The following is a 20,066-nucleotide window of genomic DNA, read 5'->3' as shown; positions in this document are numbered from 1 at the left end:
GAAAATATAATAATAAAGTGCATAGATCTATAGGAATGAAGCCTAACCAAGTGAATGTTAAGAATAGTAAATATGTGCATGAGAGGTTGACTTCTAAAGTAGTGCAAGTTAAAAAGCCAAGATATAAGGTAGGTGATAGCGTAAGGATTTCCAAGTATAAACATGTTTTTAGTAAAGGTTATACTCCAAATTGGACAGGGGAACTATTTACAATAGCAGAAGTTAAGAATACAAAGCCTGTGACTTATATCTTGAAAGATGAAAATGGCAATATAATCAGGGGAGGCTTCTATACAGAGGAGTTGTTAAAGACCAAGTATAAGGACATGTATTTGGTAGAGAAGGTAATTAGGAGAAAGGGTGATTCGTTGTATGTCAAATGGCTTGGGTTCCCAAGTAGCCAGAACTCATGGATTTCCACTAAGGATGTCCAAGGGAGCACATCATGAGCCGGGAGCATGCCCGAGTTCGCGCACAAACCTCACATGATTTTGAAAATATACATGGGAATGGATGTGGATTTGAAATTTTAATGGAGTTTGAACATTTATATAGGCTTGTATTGGACGAGATCCAGGTCTTTAAAAAAAGTGGCCAAAAAAAGCTCACCATTTCCAGACGTGATTTTTAGTATTAACAAAAGTAGAAAATTTATATAGGGGTATATAGGTCGAGAGCTGGGTCTTTAAAAAAAGTGGCCAAAAAAAGCTCTTCCATTTTTTTCTCATTTTTCCCCTATAAAAAGTGCCCTAAAAGTGCCTCTAAAACGCCGAAAGTGGGGTCATATTCTGGTATTATATCTACTGTTCTGGGTCTAATAATTGTGGAGAAAGTTCTAGGGAAATATAGCACATTTACCGATTTGCTAAACACTAAAACATTAATGCATTATTGTGCATTTTACATTGTGTTGTTGGAAACAGCTGATTTCTTTGATAAAATATACACAAAGCATTGTCTAAGCTATCCAAGACGAATTGAATTTTAAACTATGTGGCTTTTGGCTTTTGGTTTGAATTCGACAAACTCCGTTATCTACTTTATCTACTTCAGAAAATAAATCAGTTAAATATTTCCCTGTCAAATATAATCATGCAATGACGCAGGTTTGCTGCAAGTATTTTCCAGTGTCGACTCAGACGATCTGATAATATAACTGCATAGACGTCTCCTTCGCTAGTTTTATGTCCTTCGGTTTAACAACTCCGTCAGTTTTATATCTTTTCGTCTCGGGGAATTCTGTTTCTTCGGCTAAAATATTGTCTAGGTCCAAAATATTAAAGTCCAACATAAAATGGTGTAATTAAGTATTACCTATTGCATAATTCAATTTGATAGTGTTTTTCTAGGTTTTATTGTACCGAACTTTTATATAATTGACTTGCACACAAAGTGTATTTACACGTATGCACGTTGTTTCGAACCACAGAACAAGTATCCGGTTCCGGTAGCCTCTTGCGCTTGTACCACTCAGAACTTTATCTCCGCTGACAATGCATAGTTTATTTAGTAAAAAAATTGGAAATAGAGAGAGGCCCAAAAATTCTATTCAATGATGAAACTTTTAAACAAGACTATAAAATGCCGTCAATTGAATAATCTGGGCTTGGTGCTAAGGATTTCTCGGCCTTCGGGATCTCTTTTTCGTCCTATTGATGGAAGAGAGAGATTTTTCTCACACCAATTACTCCCCATTTCTTATATTTTGCTGACACTAATAATCGTTGTAACGTACTTCACTGCCAAATAAAAAAAAAAATATATATATTGAACATGAATTCTTGCTAACAAACAATAATCAACTTCTTGATCAGCATTGTACGTGTTATTAAATCTACGGAAAGTAAATAAAATAAACGTCGCGCACACACAAAATCGTGTTTTTTAAATACACTTTACACAGAAGATAAAGAATTTAAACGTAAAAAAATACCAAAATAACATGAACTCATCACGTGGCGTTGGGCGGTTCTTTAAAAAGAAAGAGGAAACAGATAAACATCCAGTGATATCTAAACGCAGTTATGTTGTTAAGATAACACAGTAAAATCTCAAATCTCCAAGGAGTGGTGTGTGACTCAGCGTCTCCTGTCCTTGTCACTGTTTCCAATAATTCATAAAACAGTGGAAGGGCGGAAAAGAAAGTCAGAAAAGTCACGGATTTACAGTAAATCTGCGTTGTTGTGAAAACAAACTGCAAGCCAAAACAATAAAACAGTAAAAACAGGTATTTGTTGAGACGAAATCATTTTTAAAACACAGTGTGTTGGAGTTTATTGAAATAAAATGGTTATTTTTAATGAGCTTAATTTTTTACAATGTTCTAACAAGCAAGTATTTACTGGATACAACGCCCTGTTGTTTGCAAGCTGTATGCGGATTTAATCCCCCAGAGAATAAAATAACGCATTCCTAACTTAACAACTTAATTAATTTCTCTCACTTGTACATTTTGTACGTTAAATGCATTCTCTTATCTGCTGAAAACTTTCATTAATTGTAGAATTTGCGTGTAAATGTAGCCTAATAAAGAAAGTACGTGAATTTCTGAGTGCAAATAGAAAATCATTTTTACACTTTTATTAAATTGTTAAGTAGTGAATACTAGAGTTGTTATTTTACAGAATAATAATTAATTAACGGTAATGGTATGTGTTTTTGTTCAGAACACTTATTTTGATTAAGATCATATAAATGGATATCTAGGTAGAGACTTTCTGTTCAAATTGTATAATTATGTGACCAAATAATAATTTTAACAACTGGATTCAATGTTTGTATTGCTACGATACTCGTTGGTTTTTCTCCTTACATTTTAGTAGGTAATCTACGGCTCACATATTATCTCTTTTAATTGTTGCCACTGTTTATTTAGTGTATGTACGTACTATATAGTGTTTTTATGATATTTGGTTTACGTTGGTTTAAGAAGTTAGTCTCAACTTAAAATGTATACACATTTTAAAATATCTTTTGTAGCTTCCGGCGAAATAGCAGCATCACGATAATAATATTATTCAATGAAATTACAAATTTATAAAGGAATATTGGTTGTAAGTTTGGTTTAGTTGTTAGGCTTATAAGGTTTACTATCTATAATTTACATTGTGAGTGATCACATATGTAAAAAAAATGATTCATAGATAACATATATTTTTTAGTCAATAAAGTCTATAATAATAAATTGAAAATAACTATGTTCTTATTTGCAAAAAAATAGATGTGTTCCTAGATCAATAGAAAGAGTGTTTTGCGCATGACGTTTTATGCGAAAATACGTCATAGACGTCTGACGCCAGTCTGCTACTATAGGGTTTATGATGTCACGTACAAATAGTCAATCACGCATCATAGTGACATTTCAGTGACCTGTTTTTGGTAATTCGACACCTTTACCATAAACGAACGAAACGGAAATCAATAGTTGTTTGGTAAACCAGAAGTCAGCTGCTCGAAGAGTCGTCAGCGGCGCCATTGTTGGTGGCGAATAATCGAAACACAAATGGCAGCCATTTTACCTCAAAGGAGAGTTCTTGTCAATCGTTGACTATAAATGTTATTTTTATATTTTACAGTGTGAATATTTATTATAATCCGTTTTTTATAGTGTTATTTATTTATATGCAGTGAGTGAGTGAGCAATCATGTCTGGAGAACGAGAAATTGCGGCTGAGGATAGCATAAAAGTAGTGTGCCGATTTCGACCACTGAATGACTCCGAAGAAAAGGCTGGAAGTAAATTTATTGTGAAATTCCCTTCTGGCGGCGATGAAAACTGCATTTCAATCGGAGTAAGTTACTAAATATAATAATAAAATTATACTTTCAACCTTAAACGCCACCTCTTCTAAAAGCTTTAGTAGGGTAGGCCTACGGTAGATGAATCTTCCACTTATTTTTAGAAGTGTTCATCAGACAATTGGGTTCATGTTAAAACATAAATTAACTTACTAAATTTAATTTGTTACTAACTTAAGTCCTTTGCATTTGTACGAAAAACTCAAAATAATATGTTTATTTAGTACAATAAGTTAGGCCTAACATTTCTCAGCTCATTCGCATTATTTAATTTTCATTTCCTTCCTACTCCCCATATTTATTGTCTACTCTCTTTTTTATTGTCTACTCTCTAGTGATAAACTGTTGCCTTTACTTCGGCCTAGGCCTATCTTTGAGACTTCCGGCAGTGAAGAGGTTTTGTTTTGCTTATTTGCTGTGGGATTAAGTTACCATCAGCTTCTTATCTAATTACAAGAACAAAATTGTCTAGAACAAAAATATGCTGCCCCTAAGTTAAATGCATCAGACAGAACAGTTAAGTTACGGTACCTAACTTTTATTAAAAGAAGAAAAAGAATAAAAGAATACTACCGCTAATCCTAGTTACGGTAACTAAGTATTAAATTCCATGATTTAAGCTCCTGAGCTGTATAATGTAACTAAAAATTAGGCTTTTTTTACCTTTGTCGAGCAGCTCAAAAGCTTGTGTCGGGTTCAGCTGTTTCAGCATCACAATGCCATCATCAGACACAAATCGTTAGGTAGGCTACTTTGATATTATCCGGAGGCCACTCTTATACAGCGCACTGCTGCGGTTATGTTAGGTTGGGTTTTAAGTTCCCGGTAACGTTTTTAGGACTTTCTGGGTTTCATTATGAATTAAACAATAGGCCTAACTTACCTACCAGAAGAGTCATACTTTTGCTCGCCAAATCCCCTCCAAATAGGCCAAGGTGAGGTCATTGACCGGAGCGTGCGCATCGCCTGTATCTGGTGTGTCAGCTAGAGGTGGCGACGCATTCAACTTAATCCTCGCCGACATCGATGCCTTCTTGGAGGCAGAACTCAAAGGCTGCTAAATGCAATCATGTCAAATTTGGACAGTAGGCCTAAGTCAATTAAAGTAGGCTGCCTATATTCTTTCCATTTATGATAACCCATCCTAACATAACCGCCGCAGTACACTGTTTAAGGGTGGCCTCCGGATAATACAGTAGAGTCCCGCAAACTTGGCACTCGATAACCCGGCAGTCTGGATAACTCGGCCATCAACTGGTTCAGAAAATAAGTGATTTTTTGAGTCCGAGTTAAACATGGACTCAAGCCAGCTCTTGTCAAATCATTCTCAGCTCGTACAAATGATTTGTTTTACTATATCTGATGACTTACTAACTTGTAATATAAATATAAATTAAAGAAGTAGGTACTGTACCTAGTAAATAAGTTTAAAAATTGTATTGTTCTTGTTTTTAACCCTAGTTCCCAATAACCCGGCATTTCACAAAGTCGGCACCCTTACAGTCCACATTACGCCGAGTTTGCGGGACTCTACTGTACCAAACAAATCTTTGCTTAACCTAAACTTAACTTAACAAAAAAAAAGTTTGTGTTGTTGAAGTTAGAAGAAAACATACCTAAGGTGCGGGAAACCGCATCTAAGTCTGAGACACGACCATTTTGTTGTTGTTTCGTGGCTAGCAACATGTGGGCCTACCAATCGGGTTGTGGTATTCTTAAATATGATATCAGGTGCTCTAAAAGAATACTATTTAATACGGTAGGCCTATTGAAAGTTTTAAAATTTGCTACGGTACATACGGTAATCATTGAGTTAGGACATTACTGTACCTAATTACAAATTCCTAACACTGAACTCAGATAAATTAATAGATATTCCAATACCTTCCAAGCTTTGACTATTGATACAACTTCTTTTCTTTATCCAATTGGATAAATTGGATTGATACCCGATTGATTGATTGATTGATTGATACCCAATTCAAGTTTTTAATCATGAATGATGACATTAAATGCGTTGAAAGCCAGCATCGGACACTGCCGATAGGTTTGGGTTTGTAATTAGTACTTTCGTTCGTCACAAGTGTAGACTAGGTACAATAAATTTTGTAGAACAATATTTGCAATAACAATTATTAAAGTTCCCCTGGTATAATAGTTTATCCAGCCCTCCAAGTGTCCATAGTTTAGGCCTTAATGTCCACCTATTTTTGGCGCATTTGCAAGGTTTTATTAAAACGGATCTGAGAAGCTTAAAACAATGTTAATTCTAATGTTCTATATACCATTTTGTTTGGAAAATCATGGGCTTCAATATTATATATAAAACATAAGGAACATTTTTTCAAAAAAAAAATTTTTAGGTAAAAAAAAATATAATTTCGAAAATTTTCAAAAAAAAAATAAGTTCGCGCTCAATGAAATTTTATAAATTATAGGCCTACAAATATTTGAAAATAGCCACTTTGTTCTAAATTTTATGAGGATTACAAATATATAATAATATAAGAAAGTAGATTTGCAAATAAATAAGTTATGGGCAAAAAACAGATTTCAGTACATAGCGTTTAGCTAAGAATGCATAGCCTAACCATAGCTAGGAATCTGGCTGATAATTTACATCAATATCACTACCTACTTCTTCAGGATCATCAACCAGCACTTCAAAACCACTTAAGTCTTCTTATAATGCAACATGTATATCACTACTTTTGATTTTTAATACTAAAACAATGATAAACGTAATAAAACACATCAGTCATCGGTCCGAGGGTAACCTAGCTGTTTACAAATACACGCACACGCACGTCAGCTGTCTGCTACAATTAATTACGATCGGCTCAGAGAAAAAAAAGCGCTGAGACAGACCTCTGGAGAAAGCTTAGAATATTACGGAAAGAACGATACCTAACTCGATCCAGTTCAATCCGATTCAGTCAGTCATAGAGCCTTCGCCGTAAACGATGTCTGCTTGTCGAAAAATCGACAAGTAACACTACACAAAGTGTGCTGCTTGTCGAATTTTCGTCAAGTAACACTGGGAGGGCTAGGCTATATACAAAATATTTTGGGGGGGAGCCATGACCCCCCTGACCCCCCCTGGGACTGCCCTTGTACCCTACTCAATATCAATATATATTATCACAGTCAAATCTTTTCTTGCATAAAATAGATAGGCTAGGCCTAAATCACATTCATTACAATAAATAAATACCGTAGTTGTACAGTTAAATATTTAAAAATATATAAACGTAGGCCTTATAGGTTTACTTCCAATCAACTGAAAATAAATTCCACGGGTAAATTATTAAAATGCTGTCTGTGACGTAACACTTAATCTCAATAACGGCTGAACATATTTTAGCCAATCTTACCAAGGTGGTTTTGTCAAATGTTTGAACAGGTTAGACGTAACCAATTTCAATTTTTGATACGGTAATTCCTATATAGGCTAATTTAAAAGTAGCCTTACTCAAAGTTTCTAAATTTTAACATTGGCCATGATGGTTACAAAATAACAAAGTAAATGTAAACAAAGAATCATAGCATTTGTTAAAATCAAGCTACGACCTAAACACATTACGGTACAAAGGAAAAATTTTGGATGATTTCAACTGATCAAATAATACAGAGAACAGCGAGCACATAATAATAATAATAATAGAGAGGACACGGCGTTTAACCAAATACACTGAAAGTGTGGCCAAATCTGCCATCTTGGTCCGTCATACAGCCTGATTACAAGACCCGTGAGCACAGTTCGCATTAAAAACCCCGCGACAAATACACGATCATAAACAACATTAATAGTTGACCAAAAATTCTGAAATTTTGCACACTTGTAGATCTGATACTGAGGAAAACGATGGTGTTAATATAAAATTATTAGTTATGATAGTAATTGATTTGTAAAAGATTTGTATAACTTAGGCCTATGTAGTTTAATTTTTCACATTCAGACATGAAAAAGTTGTATTGCGAGGAAATTTTTTATTTTTTGGTCAGAGTAATTTCGTCAGCGGGAAAGTTGTGGATAAATAACCAAATTTAACTATCCGATTCACCACAAATTTTTATCGTGCGTGGTTTTCTAAAAATATCAGGTACAAAAGGGGTCCATTGCCGCCGCTCCGCGCCACGCCCGCTGCCCCGCCGGGCCGTCGTCTATAAATTTAGCGTGCAGTGTTTTAATGTTTTATTTATACTGTTGTACTGTAATATTGTATATATTAAAGACATTTTCAAGTACAGAAAGAATGACAATAACTTAAGATTTATAAATTTCTTATTTGATTCTAGACTCAAACGAATTATTATTATTTTCTTCATAAATTATTTAATTATTTTTTAATAAATAATTTACTTTGTAACTTGTAACACTACTTAAATTAAGACCAGTTTTAATTTCTATTGTAGTTTACTCTTTTAATCCGTCCAGAGTACATGCTGGTTATTGTTATTTTAATTTATCATTAAAATAGAGTAATTATGTTTGTGTTTATTGGTAATCCGGAGGCTAACATCAACCTAAACGATTCTTAAACCATTACTTTGGAAATAGCCAAGTAAACTCTGATTAAACGAATTTGTGCTTGTCTAATCAGCTGAATAATTCATTATAGGAACTTAAGGGTAAAGGTTTTCATTAGATAAATTTTATGTCGGCAATAATACAGTAAAAACAATCGATTTACTACAAGATATTTCCAACAATATACTAATACGACAATGTACTTCCAGAAAAACCTAGGCTAAGTAATTTTTATACAAAAGTATTTTTACATTCAAACAAAGCCTATGTAAACAACACTGACTCGAAGCATAGCCGACGACCAGCGCGTTGCAGACGCCGGGACTAGGCTAGCGCCGCCATCTTTGTCCGTTTCGTCGGCTAGTCAGACTGCCACGCTCCTGCGCTCCGAGTAGCGCTTCTATTTTGTTATGTGTTCGCTGACAGAGAAAGTCTTTGGCTTACAAGTCGCAATGGAAACGACCATTGATAAAATAGGTACAGTCATAGATAAAATATATACTTTGTTGTATGGTACAGTATTTTACAGATTTGATTTACGTAGCTAAATGGTTAGGCTAGTAAAAAAACTGAAAGTGTGGAGTGTGGGAACGCTTTGGGGCAGTTGGATTAATGTGTCTAAGATGTTAAAAGGTTATGTGAAGGGAGGGAATCAGATCCACAACGTAGGAAGTGGTGAATGAAGTAGTAAAGGCTAGCAGTGGGGAGTGTGGGGCAGTTAGATTAATGTATCTAAAATACTAAATTGCTATGGAAAGGTTGGGAAGCAGGTCCACGATGTAGGAAGTGGTGAAGGCAGTAGTTAAGGCGAGCAGTATGGAGTATGGGAACTGTCTGTGGCACTTAGATTTATGTAACTAATTCTATAATGCTATGGGAAGGGAGGAAAACAGGTTGTAGGAAGTGGTAAAAATGATTTAGTAAAGGCTAGCAGTTTAGCTATTAACGGAGTTTGTGAACTCTTGTATTTAGTATTATATCTATAAAAATGTTTTTCATTTATTGCTTTATTAAAGACAATGAAACATGATTGCTCCGCTCAACTGGCTTTCACTGCTACGAAAGCAATCCTAATTATTATTATGCCTAGATTTTTAGAGGTTAAAACTGTAAGAAAGAACTATGAGATCCTAAGTTCGCCTCATAAAGAAGGATTTTCATTTCATTTCATTTCAACATGATGATTACCGTAGTTGAAGGCAGAGATGAACGTTGACTAATAGGAACACTGACTATAACACTGGCTAAGGTCAGTTGGATCTGTAGCTAAAAATTATTCATCAAAGACGACTGAAACAAAAAAGGAATCTTGTGTCCACTTAAGTAAACCCTTTCTTAAAACGCTTAAAATAACTTGGGCCTATTGACTTTTTAACCATTAGAGAAATTTATTTAAACTCTACACTAACACTTACTTTGTAAAAATATCTCGTGATGTCCATAACATCATTTACTAGACATTAACGTTTGAATATAGGCCAATATATTTTCTTTTACGCTTGACAGGTAAATTAAGGATTTAACATACCTTATTGCTGCTTTACAAACCTTACAGCAATCGTGTCTGCAGCAAAATGTCCTTAAACTATGTATGCTATCTATTTCACGTATTCTCAGGGTGGTAGGCTACTTGGGAAACAAATGATGACTTTCAGCCGCTGGAGTGTCACCTTGCGTACCCCCAGCTATGTCAGCTGGTACACAGATTCTGCGATGTTAATCCGCTTCTAATCGTAATAATTGATTTTGTTTTTTCAGGGCAAAGTTTATCTTTTTGACAAAGTTTTCAAACCGAACGCTTCACAAGAAAAAGTCTACAATGAAGCAGCCAAATCTATTGTTTCAGGTAAAATTTTGGATTTTTTTTTGTTTTTATAAGTATTCATGTTTTACCTGTACCTACCAAGCAATTGAAAGTAGCCTAATGGTTTTGATCCTCATCTAAATGTCATTGGCCAATAAATCTTTGAAGTCAAATTTTTTACTAAATATAAAAAAATGGCCAATATTTTACCATAGGCCTAACTTACACTCCTTTCTTCCATAATATGAATTTTCATTAATTTTAAATGTACGAATTAAACTACCTAACCTAACAATAAATCAATTGAAAATTATTTTAAAAATTATAGGTCTAATAAAACCAAAGAATTGTTGTGATGATTAAGTAAAAACTTTTCTGTTTTATAAAACAAAACACATTCACACCAATGTTTCAGCTTCTCGCATTTCCTTGCCTGTTGCAATATTAACACAGTCACTGCATTAATCTCTCAAAGTGCAAACTGTTCCACTGTTTCACCTGAGGTACTACCTAGCCGAGTTTTGTTCTGCCGTCTCACCGGCTCCTTTGTATACTTTATTTCCATATGAAAGGAAATTTTTGAGGCACTCTAAATTCTTGATGATCTCTGCAACCTGGTCATTCAAGTCCATCGAATTGACATTCATACTTAAGCTACTATAAATAATTTAACATTAAGTGTGTTAAATGTTTTCACATTCTAACAAGTCACACTTTTTCAATGTTTAACTGGAAAATGCATTTCCAGTTTTTTAGTAGCCCCTTCTCACCATTTCTATTTCAAATATTTTTTATAGCCTAACTGAGATTTTTGGACAGTGGTTTCTTGTATTCAAAAACAGCACCAACCTTATTTAGTGCAAGTTTTACAAAATTGATTGTTACTTGCCAGATAGGTATGAAACAAAATATTTCTTTAGAATAGTAGAAAAAAAATATTTGAGGAGAAATACATTTTGCATGGGTATATTATAAAATAATATTTCATTAATTTAATATTCTAAAAACATTGACACCAAATGTAAATAAGTATGAGTTGCGTCTTAAATGAGGCTCGTTATTAAACCCAACCCAGAGTCAAGTTTTAGACCCTAAGGGAACACTTGGAGAGGGTCGGCTGTTGATTTAAATACTTTGTTCTTTGTTTTGTCTTTATTGTTTTTGTTCCGAGTTTTAACTGAACTGCTGCTTATTTCAAACACAGAAAGCAGCATTGTCACCTTTAGCAAATTTTTTTTATACATTCTTGATACCTGGTTTCATGGTTAAACTTAAACTGAGTTGCTCCTAACTAAGAATTAAGATTATGTGATACAAACCCTATTTTACTAAAAGACTACATTTATGCAAAAAATACTCTGGATGCCTTTCAATTTTGTTGTTACTGTTTATATTTAAAACAGTAGTTGAACAGGGCAACACAGTTTTCTACTTTAAATAATAAAAAAACCCAATATTTTGAATTTTAACTTATTTGAGCCCTTATACTTGAAGGGGGGGGGGGATAGAAAGTGTACCATTTTTATTGATGGCTTAAAAATTGTCTATGGTATTTTAATTTATTAAAACAACCATGAACCAACTTAATATTAATGAATATGTCTCTTTCATTCTTAAGCGTTTTCTAAAAAAAAGTTTTGTCATGTCAATGTAAAATAGGTTAAAATAGTTTGTATTGAGCTACTATACTATTTCCTGCCGAGGCTTTCAAAGGGATACAATACTTGTAGGAAGCTGAATACGGACAAAGCACAACCCTGAAGCTGTCTTTTATCCAATCACATTCAGCATCTAATACACAAACAACATCCTTTCTACATTCACTATTTCATCTTTCTTAATTGGAAAGACACTTTAAGAATTACACTATAGGAGTATTTTTTTTTTTTTTTTTTAGAGAGAAGTAAACATAATTTTTTGTAGGTATCCTTATTTCTCTGTTATTATTACAGTATTAGTAATTTGAATTTAGCTGTGATAGTTCAAACAAAACGGACAATAGTTATCAAAAGAAACCAATTTGAAAGGTTCACTTAAATTAAAACTAGCTGTGTATTTTTACCATTTATTATTTTTTGCTTACTGCAGTAAAATGAATCACATGTTTAGGACTTATCAGGCTTCTAAAGGCTAATATTAGTAGGCGAGTTTTTAACATAATTTTTCTGTGTTTCTAATGTGTTTTCTACTACCCTAAATAAATTTGACATGAATAAATATATGCAGTACATTTTTTTTAAATTTTGAACACTGTATGTAATTATTATAAACCATTAGCCATACAACAATACTAAACTGTCAATATAATCAATGGTTAAACCCAGCCTTTTCTCATGAAGCCTGTTGTCACAGTTGCATGTGTAAATGTGAGTCGCTGTCAAGGCTCTGACTCAGAGTTACTGCAATACAATTAACTCAGACACCGGTGCCTCTCTCTGTTCTTCAGCCAATGCTGTTTGGAAGTTTAAAAACTTACTTAATTATTCAAGTTAATTAAAAGTTTTGCATTAATAAAATTAGTAGTTTTATTAGGTCTGCTTAAAGATATTTTCTTCTCTTTTTTTGTTAAATTTGTCATTTTCACTTTTTAATGTATGCCTACATTTGAAATCATAAGTAGAGTTTTTATTAGACCTACAGATATTTTCTTTTCAAACTTTTTTTGTTAAATTTGTCATTTTCACTTTTAATGTGCCGGTATGCTTACATTTGAAATCATAATATAATTTTAATATCAGAAAACTAACTGAATAATTGTTTACATTTAATTGCTCACATCCATCCCTCAGTTTATCGCATTGTGATGTTGAGCTTGCAATTTATTTCGGAGTTAAAGAAGTTTGCGAAGTTGGGTGGTTGCTATTAAGGAGAGTGTAAAGTTATAAAATGTAAAAAAGTACAAAACCTTAGTGTCTGATTGGTTGTATGAAGTTTTAATGTTTCCAGTACATTTGTTGCATAGAATGTCAGTAACAAGTAAAGTATGTTGGGAGCGGCCAAGCCATTAGGAGATCAATAGATTGACTCCGTACATTGGCCTTCCGTCTGATCCTGACAGACATGGCACATATACTGGCAGAGTTTGTTTTTTTTTCGGCTCGTGGAAAGATTGTTTTCTTACTAGTTAAGTTTTGTAATTTATTGTAAGCTTAATATGGATTTTCTTAGATCAATCACTCCATTAGATCAATATATTTTTATAAGATAAATTATTGTAAACATTTTAATTTTTTTTTTACTAAAAAGTAGGTTGCGTAAATTATTTATTCATGCAATTAAACAAGAATAAATCAATCAAAAATATATATTCTTTGGCAATGAATTAAAAAACGTATAAAATCTAACAATGTTAAAGTAACTGTTTGAATTTTTACGTAACTTAAGAAGCCCTGTTGTGTTTTATATTATTGGACTTAAGTCAATCTTTTAATGTTAATAAGAATTATGATTCTTTGATTCCTAAAATTATATAATTCTATTGCCCTATCATATCTAATAACCAGATCAGTTTAAATATGTACTCAATTGGCTAAAAAAATCTGTAATAACACTTCAATATTGATATTACATATTACATAGGCTAATGTATAATATGTATAAAATAAATATTAAAGTAGGTACATGGCAGAATTATTTGTTTTATTTTGTGCATACTGACAATGTGTAGTGCTGTGATTTAAGAGTTTAAACTTACCCAACTTGTATTAGAATAGGCCTATGCGTTTCTAATCTACGCTCTAAAAAACCTTTATATTGTTTTAACATTTTGAATTTACTACAGTAGGCCTACCCTATGTTTTTTTTACTTAATTAATGTGAGATACAAATATAACAAAATACAAATAAACATGAGAGAAAAAATATATTTGATTTTAAATAATAGCTTGAAAATACGTCTTATTAACCCCCTATTTTTAATTTTGATCATAACATTTCTGCTTTTATGTAGGCCTTGAGATGAACAAAAAGGGACATACAGCTGTATTAATTCAAATTAAATTAATTTAATTAAATTCTTGCCAAAAGGGAAGGAAATCCCTGGAGAGGAAATAAAATACTCATGAGTTTATCTAGAGTCTCCAAAGTTTGAGGTTCACTCTTCTTAAAGTTATTTAATAATTGACTTGATAGAAGTTTAGTTCTTTGTTCTTTTCCAACTAGACAAAACCAGGAAACAAAACTTTGAACTCAACATGTTGACTAAATAATTCACTTGATTCTGTCCATACAATTCTTCAAAGTTGAGTTTATATAATTTAGTGTTATTGGTGTTTGCAGTTTCTTTTTTCGCTGAGATAAACTATTGAGTTAGATCACTCGTGTTAGGCTGTTTTTTTAAGTTCCCTATTGCACAGGATAGCCATTTAAATTTGGGGTAAAATGGACTTTTTAAACTTTTTTGTTTTGACCACACTATATTTTGGAAGATGAGGGGGCTCCTGTTAGGTGTCATAAATATCTAAATTTACCAAATTCTTCTTTCTAACCTAATCTACCTATTTTTTTCTCTGCACATAGATTAGTTAACCTAAATCAATATACAACAAACAGTGAATCTAAAACATAACCATACTTACCTATCCGACAAAGCCTCCAAGCTAGTCTAGAAAAAATACAACATACTCGTGGACTAAATGTAATCCATGTGAAGAAAAACAAATTAGGTAGTAGCTTAAATAGGGTAATTAGGTAAATGTACATATTTAGGTCACAAAAACAAAAGAGTTCCTTATCCCCCGAAACAAGGTGAAGTGAAGCCTATTTTCCCTAAAATATTTTGACTGAGAGGTTCATTAAAAATTGCCCAGTTAACCGTTTACCTTTAAATCACTCGGTTTACTAGTCAATGAATATCCAGATGATTTAAATCACTCGGTTTACTAGTCAATGAATATCCTGATTATTTCAATCACTCGGTTTACTAGTAAATGAATATCCAGTTGATTTAAATCACTAGGTTTACTAGTCAATGAATATCCAGATGATTTAAATCACTAGGTTTACTAGTCAATGAATATCTAGATGATTTAAATCACTAGGTTTACTAGTCAATGAATATCCAGATTATTTAAATAACTCGGTTTACTAGTCAATGAATATCTAGATTATTTAAATAACTCGGTTTACTAGTCAATGAATATCCAGATTATTTAAATACTCGGTTTACTAGTCAATGAATATCCAGATTATTTAAATAACTCGGTTTACTAGTCAATGAATATCCAGATTATTTAAATCACTCGGTTTACTAGTCAATGAATATCCAGATGGTTTAAATCACTCGGTTTACTAGTCAATGAATATCCAGATGATTTAAATCACTTGGTTTACTAGTCAATGAATATCAGGATGTTTCAATTACTTAGTATACTAGTCAATGACTATCCAGATGATTGAGATTGTTGATGTTGTTTTAGACGTGTTGTGTGGTTACAATGGCACAATATTTGCGTACGGACAAACATCGTCAGGCAAGACCCACACCATGGAGGGGGTCATTGGTGACGCCGGCAAGCAGGGAATCATCCCTCGCATCGTCAACGACATATTCAACCACATATACGCCATGGAGGAGAACCTCGAGTTTCACATCAAGGTCTCCTACTTCGAAATCTACATGGACAAAATCAGAGATCTGTTAGACGGTGAGTTTGAAATTAAGATTTTTTGTTTGTAAATTAGTTGGGTTTTGAAAAATATTTTTTTGCGAACCTACTTTTCGTGATTTTTGTATATCTCTTTCTGGTCATAGATTATTTTATTTACATGATCACTAAACATCTAGAACTTTCTTCTGCCGAACCTCAGTCATGTAAAAATACTCTGATCTTAATTGATTGCGTTCATATTTTGAAACCACCATTTTGAATATATTACATAGACCAGACCACCGTCATAGTAAGCTTACGCTGTTGAAAAGAAATAATTTGCTTCTACTGTTAAACTAAATAATTTGTTAAAACTGTATTGTGTTTCGTCCTGTATATTAAATGTTTTGTTGCATTTCAGTATCAAAAGTCAACCTAAGTGTACACGAAGACAAGAACCGGGTGCCGTTTGTGAAGGGAGCGACCGAACGATTCGTTTCCAGCCCTGATGAGGTTTTTGAGGTCATCGAAGAAGGAAAATCCAACCGACATATAGCTGTAACCAGTGAGTATTTAGATAAACAAGTATTTAAAGGCAGGATTTTCTCAAGCCTCCTGTCTTGAAATATGTGGTTTGTCACCGTACAGAGAAATGTATTGTAGGCTATGTGATTGTTAATTATTGTTGACCCAGCAGCCTTTGTCTATTGTGCTGTTGATTAATAATCTTGACAGATGAGTCAGCCTGTATTCCTAGTCAGTAACAAAGGCAAACAAATGCACATCTCACATAAGCTCATTTCTCATCATACTTAGGCTATCAAGCATGTGTCATTATTTCAATGAAATTATAAAGTTGCAACTGAAAGTAGTAAAAAAGTTATGAAAGCTAAAAAATTAATTTTGTGGAATAAATTCTGGGAGCAATCTCAGAATTTATCTTTCTGTGGCAATTCCCATTGGACATATTGGTGTCCCCATCTTAAATAATTGATGTTGATATAATTGATTGATAATAGGTTTGGATTAAAAATCTTAATTCAGATGCTCATGCAGGCATTAAAAATACTGATTTTACTTCTACGGGAAGTCTTTGGGGGAGGGGTAAGTGTTGGGGAGCGAGCTGGTCTAGTGATAGAGCACAGGGCTTCGGTGCTTGAGGTCCCGGGTTCAAATCCCGTCAATCACCAATGAAATTTATCAATGTGATAATGCCGCAACCCACTCGGACTAGCCTAAAGTAGCCTAATGTGTAAAACAGTTTTGGGCTAGAACTAGCGTCCTAGGATGTGTGAGTAGGACATAAAAAAACTACGCTAAGCCTTTTCAAGTTAAAATCAGGCCTAATTGACTAAAAAATCTTTCTTTTTTCTAGATATGAATGAACACAGTTCAAGGAGTCATAGTGTTTTTCTCATTAATGTAAAACAAGAGAATCTCGAAAATGAAAAGAAACTCTCTGGAAAGCTCTACTTGGTTGATTTGGCAGGCAGTGAAAAGGTTGGTGGTTAAATTTGTTATCTTAGCTTAACCTAATACTTCTGTCATGGTAAACTTGCTGGATTAGTGGTGTCATCTTTGCTCTGATTATTGTAAAAAAAAGGGGCAGGAAAATGTATACTTAGACACACACCTGGTGCGAATAACAAGTACCTCAGGTTTGCTATTCTTGGTATGGCAGGAAATTTGCGTGATTTAAAATTATTTACCACATTAACATGTTGCCTACCAGCCGTCATACTCCTCTGTGTGTGAACTCTTGGGTGACCTGGTAGTGAATGTGTTAAATAACAATAAAGCATAGTTTGAAATTCAGGCAGTTTGGCAGAGCAACAATAATTTGGCTTTATTCTCAGTAGGACCAACAGGGGCCTCACTAGAAAAACAGGCCATGCTGCAGAGCGGGCAGTGTAACACTACGTCACTAAAATCTTATCATAGTTTGTACTAAAATCTATCCACAAGTGTGACGTCATGGATCCTGCAGCATGGCTTGTTTTTCTAGTGGGGCCTTGATAGGACATAACAAAATCATACTATTTTGTTTCAGTAATTTTCTTTACGCCACACTACATTATTTTGACGAACTTCCCACGCAAGGATTTAGTCCAGAAAACAGCTGTTTGCCGCCAGCTTATCCAAATGGGGTTTCATTGCGTACTACTGTACTGTAATGAGTTTTGCCGGACACCAATCAGCTGATTATACTATATTTAGGTGGCAATGAATAGTTATAAACAAAAACATAAGAGGTTATGACTAGTGATTTTTAGTTCTTTAGCTGGTGAAAATATATTAGGATTCATACAGATTTAGTAGTATGGCGTAAACTATCGTAGGTAACTCGTCCAAAATGTGTGTACCGGACTCGTATGGTAATCCCGTACTCGACTTCGTCTCGCACGGGAACGACCACACTCGTCCGGTAAACACTTATTTTCAGGACTAGTAACGTAATATACTATTGTTCACAATTACCAGATGGCAAGGAATTAATTGTTTTATATTAAGTGCTAGACTATAAATTACCAAGTCAAGTTATAGCTAATAACTAAAAAAACAAACCGGTTAAAACGCTACTGAAGTGGGTAGCCTTTTATATTGATCTGCATAGTAATGTTGTGTTTTATTGCCGTTTTTTGTGGGAAATAAACTTCTTTTATGACTTTAAATACGTTTGCCTGAGTAATTCTCTTTGTACAACTAACTGTACCCCCAAAATTAATTACGAATTTGATTTCAAATAGTAGTTGGCCAATTTATAAAACCGTATACCACCAAAGATTTTCTCAATTTTTACACGGGATGGACTCTTTCAATTTGGCTAATGTTTGACTGTTGGTGTTTGTTAGGTGAGCAAGACAGGTGCAGAAGGTACTGTGCTAGATGAAGCCAAGAACATCAACAAGTCGCTGAGTGCGTTGGGTAACGTCATCTCCGCGCTGGCCGACGGCAACAAGACCCACATCCCCTACAGAGACTCCAAGCTGACGAGGATATTACAGGAGAGTCTTGGCGGCAATGCTCGCACTACCATCATCATCTGCTGCTCACCTGCCAGCTTCAACGAGTCCGAGACCAAGTCCACCCTCGACTTTGGCCGGAGGTAGGTCGACACTAACATTACTAAGCATTTTTGTTGTTATGCCACTAATTTCAATTCAATTCAAATTCTCTTTATTCATTCACAGTTCAAGTTGTCATACAATGAATAGCGTCAAATAAATTTAAAGATGAATTGTGCCTTACTTATCGCTAAAACAATTATTATCTTTACAAAACAAAGCTTAAGAAGACTAAACAAAATAAAAATTAGTAAAAACATCAAAACTATTTTCCTCTATTGTAATTTTATGTAAATTAAATAAGAATTTTGCTTTATTTAGAGTGACGATGATGATGTCTCCAAAATTTTAGTAGATGTTTGGATTTTCCTACATTGGCGGTTAACAATGATGTTTTTTCTGCGATTGAAGGAGATGTTTACGATTTTGTCGATGTGGTGGGTGTGTCCCTGCGATTGCGGCGTAAAATAACAATAGTTTTGTCTCAAAAATGAAGAAGAAAATAAAAATTCCACATCGTCCTAAAATAAAAGTACATTACTATACTATTATATTCTTTAATGATCCTTGTTTATTTCACAGAGCAAAAACAATCAAGAATGTAGTTTGTGTGAATGAAGAACTGACAGCAGAAGAGTGGAAACGAAGATACGAGAAAGAGAAAGAAAAGGTGGCGAGGTTAAAAGGGAAACTTGAGAAGTTGGAGTTGGAACTGAGCAGGCAAGTACTAGATGTAGCCTTGTTTTTCAGCATTTCAATACTTTACGATCTTGTAGTGCTCCATCCAGATCAAATATTAACCTCTTTGTGACCTTCATAGAAATAAAATTGTGGTCTCCTGGTGACGACTGTGTCAAAATCAACAAATCACTATCGTAGATTTTCACCAGAACAATGTCGTCAACAGAAGACCACGATTCTACTATAAGTGACTGTGGAAGCCTATGCAGGGTCATAGAAATAAGCCGTTATCTGTAAAATTGTTTTCTACCTTAATTTAACTTATCCTATTCCTAGTCCTACTACAGTTTTACATCTACTAGAAAATAAAGTTTAAGGTTTGAAGCCATTGAACATTGTCAAAACTAGGATTACCTGACAGAAGTCCCAGTTATTTCAACCTTTTATTTATGATTTTTTAACCTGGAACAATGATTATCAATGATGTCAGAGATAGAAATGTAAATTTTTTATTAGTTGTGGTGTTTTTATAAGAAACGTCTTATCTTTGTTCCGTGCCCCAAAGTAACTTGGATTGACCTCTATGTGACCTGTGTTTC

At 33.9% G+C, this 20,066-nt stretch overlaps 1 protein-coding gene across 3 annotated transcripts in view; it reads left to right on the top strand.

Annotated features, from left to right (window-relative positions):
• The first annotated feature begins 3,332 nt into the window (after positions 1-3,332).
• LOC129002240 (kinesin heavy chain) overlaps positions 3,333-20,066 on the top strand; it is a 34,163-nt gene continuing 17,429 nt past the window's right edge. Inside the window, exons 1-7 of one of the 3 annotated variants that reach the window (XM_054429900.1) lie at positions 3,333-3,791; positions 10,088-10,175; positions 15,551-15,778; positions 16,143-16,286; positions 17,097-17,221; positions 18,574-18,827; positions 19,369-19,506. In XM_054429900.1, coding sequence (XP_054285875.1) covers positions 3,645-3,791; positions 10,088-10,175; positions 15,551-15,778; positions 16,143-16,286; positions 17,097-17,221; positions 18,574-18,827; positions 19,369-19,506 — 1,124 coding nt within the window. In that variant the 5' untranslated portion in view covers positions 3,333-3,644. The remainder of the gene's footprint in view (positions 3,792-10,087; positions 10,176-15,550; positions 15,779-16,142; positions 16,287-17,096; positions 17,222-18,573; positions 18,828-19,368; positions 19,507-20,066) is intronic. The other 2 variants (XM_054429901.1, XM_054429903.1) reach the window with 2 other exon arrangements.

This window comes from Macrosteles quadrilineatus, unplaced genomic scaffold (assembly GCF_028750875.1).
Source record: "Macrosteles quadrilineatus isolate MER2022 unplaced genomic scaffold, UCM_ALF_1.0 Scaffold_9__3_contigs__length_116548681, whole genome shotgun sequence".
Classification (NCBI taxonomy): domain Eukaryota; kingdom Metazoa; phylum Arthropoda; class Insecta; order Hemiptera; family Cicadellidae; genus Macrosteles; species Macrosteles quadrilineatus.
The sequence above is the reverse complement of the archived record's forward strand: the minus strand, read 5'-3'. Positions and strand labels throughout refer to the sequence as shown.